General features: G+C 34.6%; 1 protein-coding gene across 3 annotated transcripts in view; it reads left to right on the plus strand.

The window, feature by feature from the left end:
• ERC1 (ELKS/RAB6-interacting/CAST family member 1) overlaps positions 1–24,729 on the plus strand; it is a 278,923-nt gene that overhangs the window by 115,909 nt on the left and 138,285 nt on the right. For 2 of the 3 annotated variants that reach the window (XM_044678370.1, XM_044678371.1), the window contains 2 exons: positions 2,961–3,096; positions 16,515–16,646. In XM_044678370.1, coding sequence (XP_044534305.1) covers positions 2,961–3,096; positions 16,515–16,646 — 268 coding nt within the window. The remainder of the gene's footprint in view (positions 1–2,960; positions 3,097–16,514; positions 16,647–24,729) is intronic. The other variant, XM_044678372.1, reaches the window with a different exon arrangement.

Genomic DNA, 24,729 nt, shown 5'->3' on the forward strand with positions numbered 1-24,729 from the left:
ATTATTTGAAGGTTTAGTAAAAATTTAGCTTCAGTGTTGAAACCCATACCTTATTACTAGTAATTTCCTACTGATGTCCTAATTTGAAAATTGACTTTTTAAGTAAGCATTAATATCACACTGCATTCTTTTAAAAATTTTTGCATCCATTTAACCATCTTGCACATCCTGAAATGGTTTGTACAGAAAATCCATTTAATACATGAACTTCCATTGTATCAACTCTATAAACAACAATTCTATCAAAACTATCAACTCAAATTGAGATAAAATTTTCAAAACTGTTTTAGGACTCGGAAAATGTGAAACTCTATTGTTCTTAATGAATCTGTATCCTATTTTATATGAAGTATAACTGATTGTATTAAATGGAAGGAGGAAAAGTGATTTTTAGCTATTGGAGCAAGCAGAAATTTCTAGTGAATTACAAAGAATACTGAATTATCTTATGTACATATATATATCTTCTGGTAGAAATATCCTATTAAAGTTTTGCTTTTTAACCATAAAATATATATTGCTTATATTGAAAGACAATGTTTCACTGAGCCATCCTTGTTTTTCCAGTATGACAAATTAATGCTTTAAACATCTTGTTGAGTCCTTTCTGATATATTAAGTAGTTTTGACAAGGATCTGTTTCAGTCACCTTGGAAATGGCAAATATTTCCCTTCTCTTTTCTCAGCATAGTACATATGTTGTATGTACCTCCAGGTACAAGAGTATAAATTGTTTTGTAAAGGAAAAGAGTAACATGTATTTCCTTTTTTTATCTTTTCTTTTAAAAAAATCATGACTTAAATGTTTCTTGACAATGAATTAAAACATTTCTTTATGTGAAAGCTTTAATCCAACTCAAGACCTTATAAATGATTGCTAAAACATATGTGAAGGCCATCATATCCAAATCATATCCAAATCCTGTGTATTTGGTCATCCATATGGGTAGGAATCTCTATATATTCAAATGAACCTGAAAGAAGTTCAGTAGTTCCCTATTACTTCCTAGAGAAATTTAAAATATATCAGTTAGAATCAGTATCTTTACTTGTCCTTTTATCCTTTTTTTTGTGTGTGTGGTATTTGAAAGATACTCTGAAGGATTCAAAGTTTGTGAAGACTTTTTTTCTGTTTAGCACTCCATTTTTTTTAATGTTGTGAGAGCAAAAAGTGACATTCAAATGGAACTTGAAATTCTGTATAACGTTTTACAAGAAAAGTATAACTAAGTATTCCAGATTTTTATTCTTATTTAAATCACATTGTTAAAATTCACATTTGCTGTACAATTTTTCACAGTTTGATAGTATGGCTATATAGGAACAGTTATTTTCACTTCTTAATACTGTTAATCTTCATATAGGGCAAGATTTACAAATGGACACTAATCATACATAATGAAAACATCAAAAATACTCAGTATCGATAAAAAATGATGTTGTTCAGTCATTCAGTTATGAACCTCCTTGTGAACCTATGGACCATAGTTTACCATGGGGTTTCTTGTCAAGAATACTGGAGTGGTTTGCCATTTCCTTTTCTAGTAGATCCAGTAAATCTTTTTGTCAGGCAATTAGAGGTTAAATGACTTGCCAAAGGTCATTCATGAAGTATCTGAGACTGAATTTGAACTCGGGTCTTTCTGACAGTCCCATTGGTCCTATTGATAAAATAGTTTTTGGCAAAAGATGTCAAAGTTCTAGCAAATTATATTGATTTTCAGTTTTCTTATAGTGATATACCTGTAAATTTAATCTTTTTGATATTAAAACAAAATTACATGCTTTTTATTTATACTTCCTGTCTGATTTTTATGCATATATGTAACAAATACACATGACCCTTTTTAAAATTTATCATGATAATGTCCTTTTTTACCTATTTGTTATATATTGTTCCTATCTAATTTTGCTATATCAGTGTATTCTTAAAAAAAAGAAATACATAAGTATATAGTTTTCTAGATCAGTATGTAGCTTGCAGGGATTCTTTTTCTACTATGTAGTGCCTCCTATTTATATTTATGTTTGACAACTGCTATCTTATGGAATCTGCCCCATTAATTTATGATAAATTCTTATACATACATTATTTAAAAGTAAAATCTAAAGAACTGTTAATGAATTTACTTATAGCACCTTTTTTCTCTCAAATGAATATGACCAGTATTCTTAAAAATATAAATTGCCCATTAAAAATTGATTCAGTGCATGTACGAGTGTGTGCATGAGTGTGTTTTGCATTTGTAGCTGAATTTTTTTTTGCATCTTAAATCATAACCCTCCTTGACACAAAATAATAGTCTCATAAATTGTGAGCTTCTTTTTAAGAGTTTTGTATCACTACTCAGAGATATTTGACTGAACATCATCAAAACTATCTGACACTAGAAAAATTTCATCTCCAATCTTACTCATTCACCCAGGATTTCCCAGCTTTCAAGATTAAAAAACTTGTCATATTTCTAACTTAAGACTTTGATAGTTTCTTTTTTTTGTCCTAGGAAATTAAAACTGCCTTTTCTTGATCCCTCCTATTGAGGGATCTCTTTTTTGATTTTTTCCCAATTTATTTTGTATATGACATGTCAGAATGTAGTTGTTTGCATAGTTCCCACCATTAGAATGCTCTCTTTGAGAGAGCTCTTCACCTCCCATCCCACCACTGGTATTCCCAGAACATAGTACAATGCTTGGCATGTAGTAGGTGCTTAATAAGTGTTTGTAGACTATGAACTAAACAGTGTTATTTTGTTGTATAAAGTCATTTTTAAACACCATGCATGGAGCTTAAGTAAATGCTATTTAATAGAAAAATGAGGTGCCATTTAGGAAATTTGGTTTCAGTGGTATGGAAACTACAGAAATCCCAAGAACACCTTCCTTGAATATTCATTAGTATCAGCATCATAGAATTAAGAGAATGTGCAATTTTGAAAAGTTCATTTTTTTTTCAATAGACAAATAAAAGACCAAAATAAGAAGGTTGCCAATCTGAAACACAAGGAGCAAGTGGAGAAAAAGAAGAGCGCGCAGATGCTTGAGGAGGCTCGGCGGAGGGAAGACAATCTCAATGACAGCTCTCAGCAGCTCCAGGTCAGAGCAGAAAGAAAACACGAATGCATTAGCAGTGTTGTTCGATCTCTAATGGCCTGCAGTTTTTTTCTGTGCTTGAGTCTGCCTCTTCAATTCTAAGTTGAGCTCAGGCCTACCCTTAGTTAGTCCCCTACCCTTTTCTGTTTTCTTCCTTCTGCTACAGCCTTGATGCTTTTGTCCCCCCTTTTCAAGCATTAACACACTCCCTTTCATTCTAGATCTTTTTTTTTTTTTTCTCAAAGTGTTTTTATCTGGTGCTCATGAAAATGCAGGTTCCTCAGAAAAATCACTTCATCCATGGCCACTTTCTTTAGTGATGGATACTTTCTATAACATAGGGCCAGGAGGGAGCCTGAGCATGCTTCTTGTTCCATATTGTCATTTACTAGCCCTCCTACCTCCTTGCTCAGCTCTCTGTCCTCCTTTGAGGTCCATTCCACTTTCTCCTGGCTCCTAGGTCATTCTCCCTTCTTTGAACTTTAGTTCCTAGCACAGAATCTTCTTTCCTACCACAATCTCTGCTCTCATCTTTGAGAACTTTATTGAGGTGTTAATATTTTTTTTTTTTCATTTGTGGCTCAGGTTTTGTTTTCATTTTATTTTTCCATTTCCACATTAATACCTTGCTGTACCCTCACTCAGATATTTGTTCTCCAAGTTTTTTAGCCTTCTCATCCCTCATTATTACAGTTAATTCCCTGTGAGTGTGCTGTAGGTTTGCTTACATGAGAGACCATGGAATCACCCATAACTGAGTTACCCCTATGATCCTAAATTCATAATTCTCCTCTTTGACATTAAGATTCTGTTCTCTTATCTTTTCTTCTGCTTTATTCCAAAAATATGTTTTTTTATCACCAGACCAAACATTTCACTCCCACTTCTCTCCTTTGTTTTCTTTATCCTTCACTCGTGTTCTACATTTATGTTCTTTTCCTTTCTCTCCATTCTCTCCAGACCTTGCCTAAGCCGTTATCACTATCTTCTTTGTCCATTGTAATAGACTCCTAATTGAGCTCTCTCCTGATATTTTTCTTTTTTCAGTTGTCTTCTCCCTGGTTCCGTAATATCCTTCTAGGTTCTGGGGATGTCATTCTCCTGATTTAAAATCTAGAGTAGATCTCTGTTGCCTCAAGACAAAATAGGAGCTCAACCATCTAACATTTGAAGCCCTCAACCCTTATTGCAACTTGCCTTTCTAGCTTTAGTCATGTTATACATTCAACTTTCATCTAAATTATCAGAACTCATCATTCTGTATCCTTTATATTCCTTTAAACAGACTGGTTCTTACTCCTTCAGTTTACTACCTGTTTTTCTCTGACTTATGGAATCACTATCTTTTTTCACGGTTTAGTTTATTCCTTGTAGGAAAAGTTTTTTGTTCCTCTAAGTTGTCAATGCTTTCACTCTCCAGGTCACTATATTTAACAACAGTAATAACTGACATTTATAAAGCACTTTTAAGTTTGCAAAGGACTTTAAATAGACTTTCTCACTTTAGCCTTATTAAAAACTTATGAGAGAGGGGGCAGCTGGGTAGCTCAGTGGATTGAGAGCCAGGCCTAGAGACAGGAGGTCCTAGGTTCAAATCCGGCCTCAGACACTTCCCAGCTGTGTGACCCTGGGCAAGTCACTTGACCCCCATTGCCTACCCTTGCCAATCTTCCACCTATAAGTCAATACACAGAAGTTAAGGGTTTAAAAATTCAAAAAAAAACAAACTTATGAGAGATAGGTTTTATTATTTCCATTTTATAATGCTCAAAAAGTTAAAATGATTCACTCATAGTTACACAGTTAGAACATGTCAGAAATGGCATTTGAACTAAGATCTTGATTCCACTACTTTAGTCACCACTCCATTGACCAAGCCAGGTTGCTTCCTTATGGATGACGAGGTTAATGATAACAATTATTATCATGTTTTCTTGAATCTGGGACAGTGAACATTCATCACATTTTTGTTATGTTCAAAAGACTGTTCTAGGTGAAGGGAGAGTTAGTATCTGTAGCATATGCCAGTCTTTTTTGCACATAATAGTTGTTAAATATTTTTTGAATTGAATGAAATTCCTTCTAGATCTATTAACTGTTTTTTAAATAACTTTACAGGGAAATGGAAAATTTAACTCCAACTCCCCTGACTTATTCCTTAATCTGATAGCCACAGCTCAATCCATGGTGCTTGAGAGCCCTACAATTAATTAATTTTTGAGACCCTTATCTTCTGTCTTAGCATCAATTCTTAATTAGAAGAGTGGCAAGAACTAGGCAATTGGGGTTAAGTGACTTTACCAGAGTCACCTAGCTTAGAAGTGTCTGAGGTCAGATTTGGAAATAGGTCCTCCTGACTCCAGCCCTGGCACTCTTTCTACAGTGTAATTTAGCTGCCCCCTATAATTAAATTAAAATTCATAATTAGTAATTTTAAGTTACATACAAGATTTGTTAGTAAAAGTGTTTAGAGTTTTTATGTTTGACTTGGTGTGTGGGGGAAGTTCAGCTTCTAAAGTTCAGTTTTCCATGCTTAATTTATGGGAAAGGTGAATTTTGTTTTTGCCATTTTTTTTTTTTTGGTGGAGGTGGAGGAGGAGGTCTGTGATTTTATTGGTATAGGTTAATGGTCTCCAAAAATGGGGCTGTGAAATGGAATGCCAGGGAGACTGGCTTACATCAAAGGGGAGCCTGATCAGCCATTTAGAAGATGGGAAGAAGAATCATATCCTATCCTCCCCATATATAATCAGTTATGGGCTTGTCTTTAGCACAACTATATAACTCCCTTCAAGTCCATTTCACTATGTTCTTTCCCACACTTGTCTAGTGTCACCAGATATATGCCCCATAGGGAAATAAAGATCTCACTTCACCAGAGTCAGGTACCAGGACCAGCTGCACAAGTGTCTTCCTCTCTTGCTCCTCCTCCCTTTATCCTCCCAGCACATGTACATATCCCATTTTTGTTTGCAAAGAGTTATTAGTATAGGGTGAACAGGCACAGATGGGTTATGACTACAGTATATTTACAGTCCAAAACCATTCTTCTTTTAAACTTCCTATAAGATAGTATATTTAATTCTACCAGATTCTCAACTTCCTTCTTATTCTCAACTCCTCCATTAAGCAAACCTGATCTCTTCAAAGTTAGCAAGGATTTCTTAATTGTCAAATCTGATCATCTTTCTCAGTCTTCATCCTTATTGCCTTCCCTGCAATATTTGACATATTAACCACTCTTTCCTCCGAGATATTTACTTTCTTTTCTCTGGGTTGTCATGACGTTGGTCTCTTTGGTTTTCCTTCATCCTGTTTGGCAGCTCCTTCTCATTCTTCTTTGCTGGATCTTCTTTGATGCTGTTTCCTTTCCCTTTGGACATAATGCCGTTTATTGTCTACACTTTTTCAGTTGTTGCCTTTTCCCCCCCTCCCCTGAGCTTAATTATTAGCTCTGTTGAGATGGCTCCCAAGTCTGTCTTATCTATTTATCTATATTCAGTCTAAATCTCTCTCTTGAATTTGTTTCACATCATGACCTACTTAGAAGACATTTTGAATTGAATATTCTTTAGGCATTTGAATTCATGTCCCAAATTGCACCTACTACCTTTTCCTCCACACACAGTTATGAGATAGATAGATATAGGTTTTATAATTTCCATTTTACAGATAAGGCTTAATGCTCAGAAAGTTTTAAGTGATCCCTTCATGTTTACACATCTAGAACATGTTAGAGATGGTATTTGAACCAAGATCTTGGTTCCACTACTTTATTCACTACTCCATTGACATCTGAATTTACCTGTTACTTTTTAAAGCACCACCATCTTGACAATCATCCCTGTTCTCGAATTTGATTCCTTTCTTTCCCTTATCTCACATATGTAGTTAGTTAGCAACTCTTGCTATATCAGCCTCTTTCAAATCTGTCCCTTTCTGTCTACATACATAGCTATCAGCTGATTTCAGGCCCTTTTCACCTTTGACCTGGCCTATTGAAATAATTTCCTAATTCTTCTCTGTATCTCAAGTGTCTTCCTAATCCAGTACTACTTCTACATGGATGCTAAAACAACCATGTTACAACGATAAACTCTCTGTTACCTCAGATCAAATATCACTTCATTTTTATCTCATTCTTTTTACATCTTAATTTTCTTGCAAATCTTTTAGACTATACTTAATTATTAATACAGTAATACGTGTATATAGTTTCTATACATAAGTCAGTTCACATATATCACAACTAAGTATGCATACTTTTTTAGTGATAAGAGGTATATGATCAAAAAAGTTCGGTTACTGGAAGGCACTGTAATTTCCATTTATGAACCCGCTTCGGTTAAAGTACTTTTTCAGGTCAGATAGCCACTGACGTTTTTGTAACTATGAGGCTAGTAAAATTCTCTATTCATTTTGCCACATTGTCTCTCTAACACAAGGCAAAAATTCACATGTAATTCACTGGTTGAGTTGAATTAGCCTCAAGATTATGGTGTTTTAACAAACTCTTGTTGAAAAACCACTGTTTATTGGCTTCTTATGACCTTTTACAGTTATCAACTGGTTACATATGATATTATGGTTTCACCTGCCATAATCTGACATTTGCAATTACAGCTATAGAATCATAACATCTTTTGGACTGATAGAGTTCAAATTAAGTCCTGTAGTGAAGAAAAAGCTATACCTTCCCCACCTTTACCATTCTAAGGTATTTTGTACCTCATAGGAGCATAATAAATGTTTGGGGAATTGAATTCTAGTTTATGTAATATTCAAAAAATGTTTTTGCTTACATTCTCTGTAGCACATATGTCAATTTATACTAATTTCCTCCTTTATTTGGTTGAGATTGAGAACATATAACTACTGCTCTTTTGTCTATTGTTGTATTTGAAAACTTTAATAAATTACCACTGTATGCAAAATGTAGCTGGAAATAAATGGATAGACTTTATCTGAAGGGAAAGAAGAAAATCACTTTGGTTACTTGGAAGGTTTTAGGCTCAGTAAGTAGGCCAGAAGTTGAATTTGGGTAAGAATTCTGCAAAATTTAGGGGAAATAGATGAAAATTGAAGAACAAGTCTCCAAGATATGATACTGACTCAGACCCTATTTCTTAGTAGTAGGAGAAAGAGAATCGAAGACAATTAAGGAGAATAGGAAAGATTAAGGAATATTAGAGAATATATCCTAAGGAGGAAGACTTAAAAAGGAGTAGAAGGTAGTTGGAAAGACAGGGCTAGGGTGAATAATTAAATCAAATTGAATGGATTACTGGGAGGGATAAAACAATAAACCTGAAAGGAAGTTAAGACAAAGGGGAGGAGGAAGGAAGATTTCTGACCTTTATTGAGAGTTAGAAGAGGAATATGATTTAGGTTGTAAATTTATTAAAAAATTATTATTGACCATAAAAGTCTTATATGAGTACATAGAGTTGAGATATAATACCCAAGTACTTAGCTAAAACTTTTTAAAAATGAAGGCTGAAAATCTGTACTATTATGGAGAATAAAAGAAATCATATATTGGCAGGCCTCAAATGTGAGATGTTTCTATTTCTGCCATAGCCAAGTAACTGTTATTTATTTTCTTAGTTTAGGTCAGTGATGGGCAAACTTTTTAAAGAGGGGGCCAAAGGAAAGGAAATGCTCATCTGTCAGTCTGTTTCTAAGGCAGTTAATTCAAGGTCTCTGGCCAGAGTGACAGTTGGCTGTTATTTTTCCAGTTGGGAGTGGTGTAGCTGTACAAGACTTCAGTGATCAGTTTTAGTCTCTCTTACATCCCAGAGAGTGTTCCCACAAACCCCATAGTTGATTTTTAATATCCCTGGTGACCCCATTACTTATATTATCTTACACTACTATATTTGGGGCAGCTAGCTGGTGCAATAGATGAGAGTGCCAGACCTATAGAAAAATCAATTAAGCCTGCTTGCCTCAGTTTCCTCTTCTGTAAAATGAACTGGAGAAGGAAAAGGCAGAGGCAAGGCCAAGAGGGTTGACTAGAGGCAGAGAATTCTTAAGCACTCCGAAATTTTCTCCAGACATTAAAATAATGCCTCAAAATGAATTCTGGAATGCCCAAACCAAAAAAGATATGGAGTATGACAACTTTCTAGTTCAGGGCAACTTGAAAAGGTCAGCAGTAAAAGACTTTCACTGGAATGAGAGGGAAGTGTTGTCTTGCCTGCCAAACAGTCAGTGAAGCCAATAGTAAGATATACTTTCTCTCCCCCATTGAGGTCCTGAACCTGGGTGCAAATCACTAGTGAGGCCATAAGTCCCAGCACAAGGCATTCCTTGTGCAGGAATAATCATCAAAATAATCTGATACTGGTTAAGAAATAAGAGTGGTGGATTGATGAAACAGATTAGGTAAATAATATATAGTAAGTGGCCATAGCAATCTAGTGTTTGAGAAACCTAAAGATCTGAGCTTTTGGGACAAGCACTCATTCTTTGACAAAAACTGCTGGGAAAACTAGAAAACAATGTGGCAGAAACTAGGTATAGACCAATATCTCACATTGTGTACCAAGATAACATCAAAATGAATACATGAAATTTAGACGTATCAGGTGATAATATAAGGAAATTAAGAAGCCTGTAATAGTTTACTGTCAGATCTAAGGATAAGGGAAGAATTTATGATAAAATAAGAGATAGAAAGCATTAAGAGATATAAAATGGATAATTTTGATTATATTAAATTAAAAACCTTTTGCATAAATATTCCAATGAGACCAAGATGAGAAGGAAAATTGAAAGCTGGGGGAAATTTTTTTTTTTATAGCAGGTATTTCTGATAAAGGCTTCATTTCTCAAATATATGGAGAACTGCATCAGATTTTTAAGAATACAAGCCATTCCCCAATTGATAAATGATAAAAAAATAAAAACAAGCAGTTTTCAGATGAAGAAATCAAAACTATCACCAATCATATGGTATCCATTGGATTCTTTCTTAGGTATGGTTTTGGTAAATCCCTAGTATATGTCATACCACTTCTTGCCCTGGTACACAGCCTTTCTTTGGGTTCTGGAGTGCCCTACCCATATGCTCATGTCCTAGCTCTGTCACTTGTATCCATAGACTGTTTCTCTTTATGCTGACTTTGACTGGACAAACGACTCACCATTGCATTTTCTGTAAATTTCCCATATAAATTCAGTCTGGAATATTTTCTAGATCTGTTTGCAGATGTTCATGCTAAGGAGCTTTGCCACATTTATTTCTACCACTTTGCCATCTTGGCTCCACTATCCTACTTCCCGTTGTTTTAAATTATACTATCTCTAGTCTCCTGTATATTTGTAGAATTATTGTTTTTTCACCTACTAAGGGTTTTTCTCTTTATAGTTTTCATGTGTTTCATCGAATTAGGTTAATTAGTTATTTAAGAATTTCTTGGTAGTTCTATTTATTTACCTCTCTCTGTATTTGAGGTTTTTGCAATTAAAACAATATATTCACATCTGGATTGTTGTTTTTGCCTGTAGTTGTTCATCTCTCTCTTCTTTCCTAATTAAAGTCCATATTTTTTCATTTGTGTTAACCATCAGTTTTTCAGTGTATGTTATATAGAGTTATATTCTGAAGTCCTTAACTTTTCAGAATAAAACATTCTATTTCTTTCTGCAGTTTCTTGTAGTCACAAAATACTTTTATGAACATTTCCTTTCCTTTATAAATGAAAGTCTGTTTCCAAGAACTATCTGTTCTACCTTCCCAACATCTGTCCCAGGTAGGTCTTGGAGGATTATGAAGAGTGAGGAGTTGAGGATGACAATGAAAGAACTGTTTATTCTTATAAACAATGTTATTGAGAACAACATTGAGCAGCTGGGAAGCATCCAGACAAGGTCAGTGAGGATAGTGGAATCCCCCAAGTCTAGAGCATATGAGGACCAGACATGTTTACCCCACAGCAAAGATGATTCAGGAGATAGCAGTGAATGCTATCAGCAAGTTTCTGAAAGGGTATTCTTTTCTATTTTCCTTATAATTTTGACTACATTAGTTTTGCTTGTGCAAGAGCCTTTTAATTTCATGTCATCAAAATTATCCTTTTTCTTTCTAGCCATCTTCTCTTTCTCTTATTTGATCATAAATTCTTCCCTTATCAATCGATCTAATAGGTACATTTTTCCATACTCCCTTAATTTACTTATTTTTCTTAACATTTAATAATTTTTATTTTTTTAGAAAAGTTAACATGGTTACATGATTCATGCTCTTTCTTTCCCCTTCACCCCCCCAACCCCTCCACATAGCCAATGCGCATTTCCACTTGTTTTAACATGTGTCATTGATCAAGACCTATTTCCAAATTGTAGATAGTTGCATTGGTGTGGTCGTTTCGAGTCTACATCCCCAATCATGTCCACCTCAACCCATGTGTTCAAGCAGTTGTTTTTCTTCTGTGTTTCCACTCCTGCAGTTCTTCCTCTGAATATGGGTAGCGTTCTTTTCTGACAGGTATACTATTCTGTGTTCACTTAATTTATTTATAGTTTCCCTCTTTATATTCAAGTCATTTACCCATTCTGAATTTATCTTGGTGTAGGGTGTGAGATGTTGATCTAAACCTAATCTCTCCCATATTGTTTTCCAAATTTCCCAGCAGTTTTTGTCAAACAGTGGATTTTTGTCCCAGAAGTTGGGCTCTTTGGGTTTTCTTAATTTACTCATATCACCCTTTATGTCTAAATCATTTATCCATTTTGACCATATCTTAGCATGTGGTGTGAGATGTTGGCGCATACCTCATTTCATCCAAACTTCTTTAAATATTTCCAAACCATTTTTATCAAGCAGTAAGTTCTTACCCTAAAAGTTTAGATCTTCAGCTTTATCAAAAAGTAGATTACTGGGGGCAGCTGGTTAGCTCAGTGGATTGAGAGCCAGGCCTAGAGACTGGAGGTCCTAGCTTAAAATCTGGCCTCATATACTTCCCAGCTGTGTGACCCTGGGCAAGTCACTTGACTCCCATTGCCTAGCCCATACCACTCTTCTGTCTTGGAACCAATTCCAAGACAGAAGTTAAGGGTTTAAAAAAAAAAAAGTAGATTACTATAGTTATTTACTGTTGTATATTGTGTAACTAATCCATTCCTGATCTTCCATTCTATTTCTGAGCCAGTACCAGATTGTTTTGATGATTACCACTTTAATACAGTTTGAAATCCGATAATACTTGTCCACCTTCATTCACATTTTTTTCATTCATTCCCTTGATATTTTTTACTTTTTATTCTTCCAGATAAATTTTGTTTCTATTTTTCCTTGTTCTAGAAAATAATTCTTTGGTTGTTTGAATAGAATGTCACTGAATAAGTAAATTAACTTGGTTAGAATAAAAATTTTTATTATATTGGCTTAGTCTATGCATGAGTAATTGATATTTCTTCAATTTTGTAGATCTTACTTTATGTAAAAAGTGTTTTGTGATTGTGTTCAGATCTTGGTTTGTCTTGGCAGACATACTCTCAAGTATTATCTTCAGTTATTGTAGATTTTGCTGTCTATGTGGTAAATTATGCTACTTCTTTTCCTAATGTTAAATTAATCTAGCATACCTGGTAGAATGCTGATTTTGTCCCAAAGAATTATTCCTGTAATTTCTTTGATGAAATTTTATTCAAAATATTTTCAATATTAATTAACAATTGAATCCTCAAATAGTTTTTGTCATGTATGCTAACTAGATATTACAGTAGGTATGCAACTTGAATCTCTTGAGCCCATGACATAATTTCTAAAGTCCAGTACATCTTTGTCATTGTTTATTTCCAGAACAGTATGGAATTTCCAATGCCTTGGTTTATTGCTAATGTATTTTTTTGTTCACAGGATTCACCAAGAAATACTAATGATTTTTCTTTTGTGGTGAAATTTTAATTTATAGATAAATATACTAAGTATGAGACTAACCACCAGCATGTCATCAGAAACCTGTTATAAAATGAGAAATTTTATTTTTCCCTTAAGACTCTTTCTTTCATAGGGACTTCAATTCTAAGAAGTTACCCTAACTCAAGTGAAAAATAATTGTAGTTAATTTTATATTTGGATTTTTAAAAAATATTTTATATTCATATAAAATGTATATTCATTTTCCATTGGAACAGTGAGCAAGTGATTAAAGAAAAAACATTTGTTTTGGAGCACCATTGCTGTGAGGTGTGAAATATGTATCTAAATGATACTTGGTGGTATAGGGGATTTCAGATAGTCAAGGAATGATTGTTAGGACCAGTAATGAGAAGTATCTCAGGGTTTGGGAAAGCCAACAGGATAAATCTTACAGGATACTCAAATGATATAAAACAGGGTGTATTCAAGATAAGGGAAGAAAGGGAAGGGAATTGGGATAATCTAACTTAATACTATAAATAAATTCCCACCGAATCCAGTTGTTATCTTCTTACAGTTGGTATCTTTTCTATCAATAACCTCTGTACCTAAAAGTTCCAGTTCCTATAATACATACACCTCACTACCCAAATTCCCCACCTTGATGGTGAATAGAGTTGGAAAGGTTGGAGGGTAAGTAGGAACAAGGGCTCAAAGGGAAAGGATCTCACTGACAGATGGCTATAGATGTCTCTAGCAGATCTGTAGGAATATCTGTTAATCAGAAGCAACTGGATACTCACACAGGAACAGATAGTTGTATTAGAAGGATAGCCACAAGAGAGGGAGAAATGGTAAAACTCACACGGTCCACCCATGGAGTTTAGACACTCTCTCAACCTCTCCAGATTTCCAACTGCTTCTCTGCCTCTGCCTTTCAACAGCTCCTGCTCCTACTCATTTCCTTATTTCCTTATAACAGGTTTCACAAAGTTCCTCTATTTCTGGGACTTTTGAAGTTGTTAATTTGTTTCAGGTATGTCCAACTCTTTGTTACCCCATTTAAGGTTTTCTTGGCAAAGATACTGGGGTAGTTTGCCTTTTTCTTCTCTATCTCATTTTACAGATGAAGATCTGAGGCAGAGCTAAATGATCACACAAGCTAGTAAGTATCAGGCCAGATTTGAACTCAGGGAGATGAGCCTTCCTGACTTCAGACCTAGCACTCTATTCACTTTCCCATCTAGCTTTTCCATTTCTGGGTTTATTTCTCTTTATTATTGGTTTAGATGGAAGGTCTTGACCATAAAGTAAATAAAAAAGAAATGCTATAGTTTCTCTTAGTAGGTTATTAAGTCTCAAAAAACAAAATGGCAGCCAAACTTTATTGAGTGGATTCTTCTGGGCATGTGCTGTGAGGAAGAAAGTTACTTCTGCATCAGTAATTGCTTTGTGACTTGTCTGGCTTATTTCAGTTTATTGAAAACATAAATTGACATTCATTTTAGGTAAAGTATTTACACCAATTATGCAGTGAAATGGATATCATTTTACTCTTTCTCCCCCCCTTTTTTGGGGGGGCCTTATTTATATGGCACTAAATCTTTTTCTTCATAAGGGGGGGAAAGCCATTTGAAATCAATTTTTGTCAACTTGGCCAAAAGGTTTTTATCTAATCCAGTGGATTTTCTGCTTAAACTGAGCTGTGAATCAACCTTATCACTGGTTTTATGTAATCATAGAAAGTCAATTTAAAGTTTCCGTTATTTAGACTTGTTTGATCTTAATTAATTCTTCTCTTGTCACTTTTCTGCTGATCCTTCACAAATTGCTAGCTCTCCAAAACATTTCTTACCCTATACATTAGTGAAAATTAAATTTCAGTAAGTTGATATTTTTATTTAAATGCTCCTTGAGTACTTATCATTTGAGTTCGATCTTTGGAAATATTCTTTTAATCCATACCTTCCATCTGAGAATCACTACTGTGTATTGGTTCTAAGGCAGAAGAGTGGCATGGGCTAGGCAATGGGGGTTAAGTGACTTGCCCAGGGTCATACAGCTAGGAAGTGTCTGAGGTCAGATTTGAACCTAGCACCTTCTATCTCTGGGCCTGGCTTTCTATCCACTGAGCCATCCAACTGCCTCAACTATTTGTTGTTGTTTTTTAAACTATATTGCATTTTAACATTTTATGTTATTTGTTGAAATGCTAATCAGTTAGGCATTTGAGGAGATTAAACTGATCATTAATTACATTCTTGTCCTCTTGATTTTTTTAACCCAGAAGAAAAGTAGTATCTTTTTTTAAAAAGTGATATCATTTCAAGTATTAACTAGGTTTGAAATACATCATTCTAAAGGTTTTTTTTTTTTTTTACTCTTGGGAAACAATGGTAAACAAAAGATTACTAAGCCTTTTTGTTTTAGATATAAAGCAAACTATTAAGTGTACTGCTCTTCTCACCCTCTGCCACCTGCTGAGAAGATAGGAGAAATTCTTACCTAAGAAATGATCAGGATTTCAAGGCTTTGAATACAAATTCACATCTTTCTTTTTCATATATAAAAATAAATAGCAAATTAATGAACTGCATAAAATAGGAATCTTAATCCCTTCTACTCTTTTCATTCCATCATTATTATTATAAACAGTAAATAATTTTTTCATGAATTCTAAGAAGTAGCATATTTTCTCAGTTCTTTGGGCTAGCCATGGTAGGTATGTGAGCTGTTGTAACCATGAACTGAGCCAACCCAGTCCTTCAGAATACTTTCAGAAAATCACTTACTCTTCTTTCAAGATCTTATTCGTGATCATCTCTCTTACTATCTTGGAATTTTGGATCAATTTCCTTTACTTTATGACAGATTTCTCATGAATAAATTATAACTTCTGCATTATTGTGATTAGCTATCTTTCAAACTAATGAACTGTCCTCTAATGAAGAATCAACAAGGACCAGGGATGAGTTGGAACACAGAAGCCGGAACACACAGTTAAATTTCAGTGAAGGAGTTTCAATACGTGTACAGAAATATTTTTCTGAAACTGTATATTTCCCCCAACTATCTCTTATTTTATTCTTTGAAATATGAATTTGTCAGAAATTTTCTGCGAAAAGAATGAAAATTTTAAGACTATGCTCTTGTTCACTCCCACTTAGCTTGACTTACCTGGAAGAAACAAAATACTTGGGCCTTCAGTTTTATTATTTGGGCTATAAGCCCAGGATATGGGTTCCAAAATATCTACATTCCTTACTAAAGAAATTCTGCTACCTATGCTAACACAATTTTATTGCCGCTGTTGCATCAAGCAAGTTCCATCATCTAGCATGTTTGTCTTCCTTGGCTAACTTGTTCCTTCAGTCTTCATTACTTCTTTCACGCTTTTCCTTGCTTTCTTCTTTTCTTTACCCTTTGGGTATTTTTTCAACTTCATGAACTTGCTTCGGGGAGGAAAAATTGGCTTAGCCATTACCACTTCTTGAAAAATGGGCCCTTCTGCTCTACAGTGGTCTACTTCACCTCATCTTCCGTAATTTTCCAGGACAATCTCCGTAAGAAGGATGACAGAATTGAAGAACTGGAAGAGGCACTAAGGGAAAGTGTACAGATAACTGCTGAACGAGAAATGGTGCTAGCCCAAGAGGAATCAGCCAGAACCTTTGCTGAAAAACAGGTCTGCTTTTTTATGAACCACTGACATTTCTGCTCAGTGAATCTAAGGTGCCATTCAATTGGTAACTTCTTAGTTCTAAGTAACATTTTGTATTTTGCAGATCTCAACACTTAGCCATGTTTAATTATTCCAGGGTCAGATGAGTATTCTAGAAGTTCAAGAAGCATCTCTTTTACTTAAGTGTATGAGAATTTAAATACATTTCTCAAGCTCTTTAGGTCAAATTCTAATAATTCTCTTCTCAAGCTTTGGTTTCATATATTTTCATGCATCTTCTTAGCTATTGGATTCATAGAAACCTATTTAACATTGAAATAGTTTTCAAAGTACAGCATTCTGAATTATTCTTCTGCATATACATTATCATGTTTATTACACAGTAAGCTCTTTGAGAGCAAGGAGTATATCTTATTCATATTTTTTGTTACAGGTGCTCATTAAAACAATGCAGGCTCTCATTTTATATTTCTTCAATTTATTTGTATCCCATGACCCCCATTTTTCTGTTCTTCATTAATAAGAGCATTCAAAGGGTAATTAAGCAAAGAAAATTTAAAGAGAATGTAATGCCATTGTTTTTATATTCACTGAAGGAGTCTAACATCAGTCATACTTTTCGTTTACTGAGTTGAGGACTACTATTTGGGAATTTAATCAACTTTTATTTGTTTGGTTGATTTTGATTCATTAGGTTGAGAATATTCAGTATAGTTTTTATGAGATTTTTTTCTTGCAACAAGTTGAGAAATAAGAAGGAACATTCTTTTTGGAGGCAGTTTTCTGCATATAATCATAAGAATGCTGTCTTCTCTTCATGATACCTGTATAAAAACCTCATTTAATCATAACAGAACTTAGCAATCTCAATAAGATGTATCTTTAGCAGTATTCAAAAAAATTATCGGATCTCAAAATGAGTGGCTCTCCTTGCCCTGCTTCTATACAAATTCTCTGTCCGATTTCCTTATTGCTTAATTACCTAAGTAACAATTAAACTGAGCTTATAGTGGGAGAATAACAAGCAGCCATTGGTCCAGGACTGGAAGAGGATTTCCTTTCAATTGTATTTTACTTACCTATTTTTTCTCTTTCTGTAGAGATTTCTTCTATCCCTTGCTTTCCATCTTTCATTATTAGTGAAAATGTTCACACTGAAGTTATCTATACATACATATTTTATTAATTTTAATGATAAATTTTGAGTATTCTAGATCTGTTTCTCTCTTCGTGACATTGGTTACAATCTGCTCTCAAGTGTGTTTATTTTTCAAGCTTATTTATTGCCTGAACTGATTATAATTTTCTTTTAATTCCATGCTTTTTCTTTCTTTTTTCTTGTTTATCTTGTTTACTACTATTCTGCTACTCCCTGTCTGAAGCTATTCAGTGCATAAGACCAATCAATTGGCCTCTAAATGGTTCAAGGTATGAAGAAATTGACTTTCTGCTTCTCTTTCAGAAATTCCCCTGTTCTCTTCTCCTACCTTTGTATTTCCTTATCAACTTAAAATCATACTATACATACTGATTATCTAGTATTTTGTCTTTAGAACATGCTTAGATGTAATACTCAACTGATTTCTGAAATATCCTAAAAAAGATATGTTTGGGTTGGGTTTTTTTTTACTAGCAAAAAATAATCTTAATTATATCAAATTCAAAAAATTTTGCTCCTGCACATAGATGAAAAATTCTAGAAAAAAATAGATTTTATGTTATAAAAGACAAAGGTAATAACTCTGTGCCTCTTGAAGTATGAACATCTTTCATTTTTCAAATAACAATGTAAGTAAAATTTTAGTTTATTGAACCATTTTACCTCTTAATATCAACCAAAAATTATATATTGAAAGGAACATTGTCTCTTCTTAGTAATTACCTTGTAAAAAGATATATATGTGTATTCCAACAACTTTTGCTATCTTGCACAATCTTAATTGTGGCAAATATTTGTTCTTTGAAGTTAAATTGAAATTTTTTTAAAAAATCCAATACTTATTTAGATCTGAATTTCATAAAAGTAAGTTTTTAAGGCAGATAATACTTTAAATTCTAAAAACAAAGCAGGAAAAGACATATGACCAGAAAAATATACAAAAAAGTCTTCCATGTAGAACTGATGATAATTTTGAAAAGGAGTCTTAACATGTTTTGAGCTAATGGCAGTTTAGTGAAATCATTTGAAAAATACTCTCAGGTGACTGCTTTGAAAAACAATGCATATTTGAGTTTATAAGTTCTGGTACAGTTCTTTAAAAATTAGCTTATTCACATTTCATATGAGAGTAAAGCCTGTTCAACTTAGTACAAAATCAAGGTTTTAAACTGGAATTCTCTCATCTTTCACAGTTGGTGGGTCCATGGATAGGTTATGTAGACCAATAAACCTTTTAGAAAGTATTTTAATATCTATATTTCAACATCCTTTGTTTATTCATAAAGGGTCCATAGGCTTCAACAGACAATCAAAGTGGTCAATGCATGTGACACGAAAATGGTTAAGATCATTTTGTTCTTAGTTCCATTTTTAACGTAGAGAATTTCTGATACCTATGAGACATCCAGGTGAAGATGTCTAGGAGGCAGTAATGAAGACTGGAACTTAGGTAGGCCATTTGTGAAGTTTTTTGGGTTGTCTGTATAGAGATGGGGGGTAATCCATGGTAGCTAGTGAGATCACCAGATAGAGAACATATAGAGAGGGAAGAAAGGATAAGCCAGGACAGAGCCCTGTCACAGATTTACATGTAAAGTACAGGGAGTAGATGATGAATCTGTACCAGATAATGGTGAGGAGGAGGAGTCACATAGCAATTGACTGGGGAGGAAGCAGTAACATGAATAGACTTCATGGACTAGAGTAGTTACCCATCTTTTACCACTGAAGAGGTTCTTTTTTGAGATCACATTCAAGGTAAAGGCATAGAATAGGTTTGGAGGAAATGCCTACCCCACATTTCCTTACTTGACTTAAAGTGTTTTAGGGGTAGCAGCCAGGGAAAAGGTTAATAAAGTTTATAGCAGTAATTCTCTCAGAAGCAACCAGGAGGCAACCAGGAGGCTTAATTAAGCTTGGGACCAACCTTACAAATTCATACATACTCTATGAATGCTTTAGTGAAAAGAATACTGGATTTGAAGTCAGAGAAAAATTGAACCTACTGATCAGATTTCCTTTTTTTTAAAAACTACTATCAAGTAGGGTACAGTTCTATAATATAGTTATAGATGTGGTATGATAGGTCTCCTTCATTCTTACTTTTTTTCATTATTTTGCTTTAAATGTATACTTTTTTTTTTTACAGAAAACTTGAATTCCAAAAGGATCTTGTAATTTTTTCTGTTAAAGTATGCCTTTTGGTAATATGATAGAATTGGCACTAAATCTGTAAATGAACTTATTTGAATTGTCTTTTATTACATGAAATCATATTGTATTCACAGAACCATCCACTATAAAGGATAAATCCAACAGTATTGATTTCTCACAAAGTGAAAAAAAAAATTCTAAATGTAAGAACTTGAGGTCATTTTTCACAGGTGTTTTCTACAAGTGTGCCTCAGTACCACCATGCTTTAAGTATAAGCCCACTTTCCTCAGGTACTTCATATGTATAAAATGGAAGAGTGGGCCACTACATGAGGAGAAATATATTGTCTTCTTGTTACACCATCTCAGCAAATCTACTTTCCAAAAGATAATGAAGTTCATTTGGAATTGAGGAGTACACAAGTGGGAGCTCAGGAGTTAGAGGATATTGCTATAGTCCTGTAGTTCTATCCTAGAACACTGATGGATTACAACCTGCAACTTTCTAGGGAACCAGCCCATTGATAAGAATGCAAGTTAAAGAAGTAGCCCCAAAGGGGTTGTCACAACAGCAAAAAAAATTTCATATTTCTTTCACCCTGATTTCTCTTCCCTGCCACATATATTATTACTTCTAGGAATATAGACTGTAATCAATAGTTCTAAATTATTCATTTTCAAATTGTTGTGACTTTACTTTTTTTTTAAAACCCTTAACTTCTGTGTATTGTCTCCTAGGTGGAAGAGTGGTAAGGGTGGGCAATGGGGGCCAAGTGGCTTGCCCAGGGTCACACAGCTGGGTGACTTTACTTTTAAACTTTATATTTTCTTTTTTCCCTCTTTTTTTCTTTTTATTTATTTGTTTGTTTTAAACCCTTACCTTCCATCTCGGAGTCAATACTACGTATTGACTACAAGGCAGAAGAGTGGTAAGGGCTAGGCCAGGGGTCAGCAACCTTTTTGGCCGTGAGAGCCATAAACGCCACATTTTTTAAAATGTAATTTCGTGAGAGCCGTACAGTGCTCACAGTACGTGCTCCTGTAACAGCGCCTGAAAAAAAATTGACTTTATGGCTCCCGCAGAAAGAGTCATATCTGGCCTTCAAAAGAGCTCATTGCCGACCCCTGGGCTAGGTAGTGGGGGGGTCAAGTGACTTGCCCAGGGTCACACAGCTGGGAAGTGTCTGAGGCCAGATTTGAACCTAGGACCTCCCGTCTCTAGGCCTGGCTCTCAATACAATGAGCTACCCAGCTGCCCCCTAAACTTTATATTTTCTATGTAGCATTTTTGCTAAGATTCTTAGATTTAGTTTGCTACTACTAAGATATCCCCTAGACTTATGATAAAAATAATGTATTACTCAATACAATGTTATTATCACCATTTCAGAAATGGAATCAGAATTCATGATATCATAATTTAAAGTTTGATAATCAATCATTGGACCAGTCTTCTCATCTGCAATCAAGTGTATCCTTTTATCAAAAAATTCAAACCTTGCCTTTGTTTATACTTGGGCATAGCAAAGCCACTTGGTTCTCTCCTCTCAGGAATTATGCATCTTCATCTGTACTTCCACCATTTTTCACCTCTATGTACTGCTGAGAAAAAGATATATTCCTTTTTATTTGCATTCATTTTTCTCCAGAGATCATATTTAACTTGTCTAAAATTCCATTCACCTCCTTAACTTCCTGTTCACTTTTTTATTAGATTTATCTAGTTCTGAGAGGGTAAAGTTGAGCCCCCCACCCCCACTGGTATAGTTTTTTCTCTCTAAAGTCCTTAGGTCATCAAGTCTAATTCCCTTATTTTTCTTTTGAAGAAACTGATACCCAGAGAAGTGATTCCCAGTCTTTTAACTTCATCCCAACTCACTTTCTGTCATATCATAGTGGAAACAAATGCAAACAGACACAAGGTTGAAGTAGGATCCTGGGATATACTGAAAAAGGGAATGAAAACTAGACAATGTGTTCCTTGTTCAAAAACAACAAAAGAAAAACATCAAAGTTGGATGCAGATTTCTTGCTCAAATTGCATACTTTGCAAAAAAGAACTATGTTGTTCATATAATTAAAGAATTTATGTCAAAGAACTTTATCAACCAAAATCCACAACTTAAGTGATCCTGAGAGATAAAAAAGGAAACCCAGAATGACTGAAACAGTGAAGAAGAAGAATAACAGCAGCAGCAACAGTCTTCTTTTTGTAGATTTGTAATTCTGTCCTTTTGTAATTTGTAGTTTCTGTCCTAAGGAATCCCTCACTTAGCTCAAGATTTAGCTCAAGTACCACTTTCTACATAAAGCCTGTTAATTCTCCCAACTTCAAATATCTTTCTTACATAAGTATTGTACGTTTGTTGTAAGACAGGACTCTTATCTTAATCTTCCTGATGGATGCCAGCTTCTTCACTACTTCAACACAGTCCCTTTCCTCTGACACATATTGATTTGTGAAACTAGGCAAATTACTTAACCCCTGTTATGGGTATATTTGATCTTGTTTGGGTTTTATATTGATAGGTGATTGATCCTTATCAAGATAGGCTTGAGCTGTTAGTGTAACCTAGTTGTAGAGGGTTGATTAATTTGCTGGACATAGCTTAATCCAACACTTATTATTAATGATGAATATAGGCGGGGACAGGATAAAGGAGGTAGAGAAAGCAAGATTCATATATTATTCTAATACTAATATTCTAGATTTAAAAAAAAAACCCTTCTAAATCCTCACAGATTTGCTTCTTGTTCACCAAGGGTGAACCTCCTTATAACTATTCTCAACTATCTAAGACCCAAATCTATCGATCTAAACTTACTCTAATATATAAACTTCAAATAAATTATCTATCAAAATTCACAAGCTGGCTCAACTCAGTGTCTGAATGTGACAGTTAGAACTCACTGGCTCCCTCTGACTCCCCCCAGCAGGGAGTCAGACCTTTCACTGTTCCAGTGAGAGCCAACCGAGGCCCCTCCTGGGAGCTTCCTCTCCGGGGGAAAACTCTCAGTCCCGAACAAATGTTCACAGATGTTCTTCCAACTTCCCAAAGTTAACTTTCACCGAAATTACTAACAGACAGTCAGAGAAAAGTCTCCAGCCAGCTGCTCACGACAGTGAGTGCAGAAGAGTGGCCCCAGCTCTCCCAACTGCCTTCCCACAGTGCCAATCTTCCTTAAAGTGACCGCTGTGATTTTTTCCCTGGCCGTGCCTTAAAAGGGGAGCAGGAAAGAATTCTTTCTCTGGTATTGATCCCTTCTTCTAATTATGCTAGATAACTAATTGGTAACTAATTAAGCTCAACACCCCTTTCCATGTTCTAGGAAGAAGGACTCTGAAAAAGGCAGAGAGAGAGGGCCATCCATCATCTGTAGGGAGATTTGTCTCGCCAGAAGGCTTGCTCATATAAGTGAAATTATACTATAGTCCTTTGTATTTGTTTTGTGTTTTTCATGGTGAATTACTTAAATACTTTGAAGTTCCACTTCAAACCATTTTATATATCTCTTTTAAAAACTTATTTGTCCAAAAAAACCAACTGATTTGTCCACAAATTATGAAATCCCTCAGATTTCATTTATTTCTAGAGATTACCACAAGATCAAATCAATAAAAACTATTTGATAGTTGTGATACTTTGACAACTAATATGAGCTATTTTAGCTATAACATAAATCTTTAAATAGACTTTTTCTAGTTGCTTTTTGAAAACAGAATAACAGGTTTTTCCAAAGAAACACATGATCTCTCTTAGAAGACAATTAAAAATGAAAAGATGACAAATCAAAATGTTTATACAATTCAGTTTCATATGGTTTTAGTTTGTAGTATATTGATTCACTTAGTTTTTTCAATTAGTGCGCAAAGAAAAATGAGTACCATAATGTAGACTTCTCACATTCAGTAGTTTACCTTTTTTTTTTAAATCCTTACCTTCCGCCTTGGAGTCAATACTGTGTATTGGCTCCAAGGTAGAAAAGTGGTAAGGGTAGGCAATGGGGGTCAAGTGACTTGCCCAAGGTCACACAGCTGGGAAGTGTCTGAGGCCAGATTTGAACCTGGGACCTCCCGTCTCTAGACCTGGCTCTCAATCCACTGAGCTACCCAGCTGACTCCCAGTAGTTTATCTTTTGATCCAAAGAGTATAGCCATCACACTTTTCCCCAGTATTCTTAAGAGTACCATATCTACTATACAAATGATGAAATAGGAAGATTCCTTCAAAACTGTCAAGAATAAATACACAATAAATTGTCTCCCGTCATAGAATGTGAGATCCTTGGGGTTTGAAGCGGATGAAGGGTAGTAACTACTTTCATTTATTTATTTGTTTTGTTTTGTCTCTGTATCCCTAATGCCTGGCCATACCATAGAAGGAGCTTTAATATTTATGGATTGATTATGCATTGGTCAGTGTCACCTTCTTTGCCCATATTTGGTCTTTTCAGTGCTATTTCTATTTCTGTAAGCTTATTTGCTCCTGTTATGTTATATTCTATATGTTCAGTGTCTTTAATGGCAAAAAGTTTATTTAAGAAAATTTTTGCAGGACTTTGCTACCTTTCATCTGTTTGTTGTCATACTTTGAGTTAGATCCCTAAATGTTCTTAGATCACTTTGCCTAACTGGGTCTCTATTAAAGTTTTCATATAATCTGATTTTTCTCCTCTACTGCTTTCCATTATTTTATGTCATGATATTCATCATAATCTTTAGTTGTCTCTTTTGTAAGATTTCACAGGTGAATTTATATTCTAAATCAGCAT

The sequence above is a fragment of the Gracilinanus agilis genome, chromosome 5 (assembly GCF_016433145.1).
Source record: "Gracilinanus agilis isolate LMUSP501 chromosome 5, AgileGrace, whole genome shotgun sequence".
Lineage (NCBI taxonomy): Eukaryota > Metazoa > Chordata > Mammalia > Didelphimorphia > Didelphidae > Gracilinanus > Gracilinanus agilis.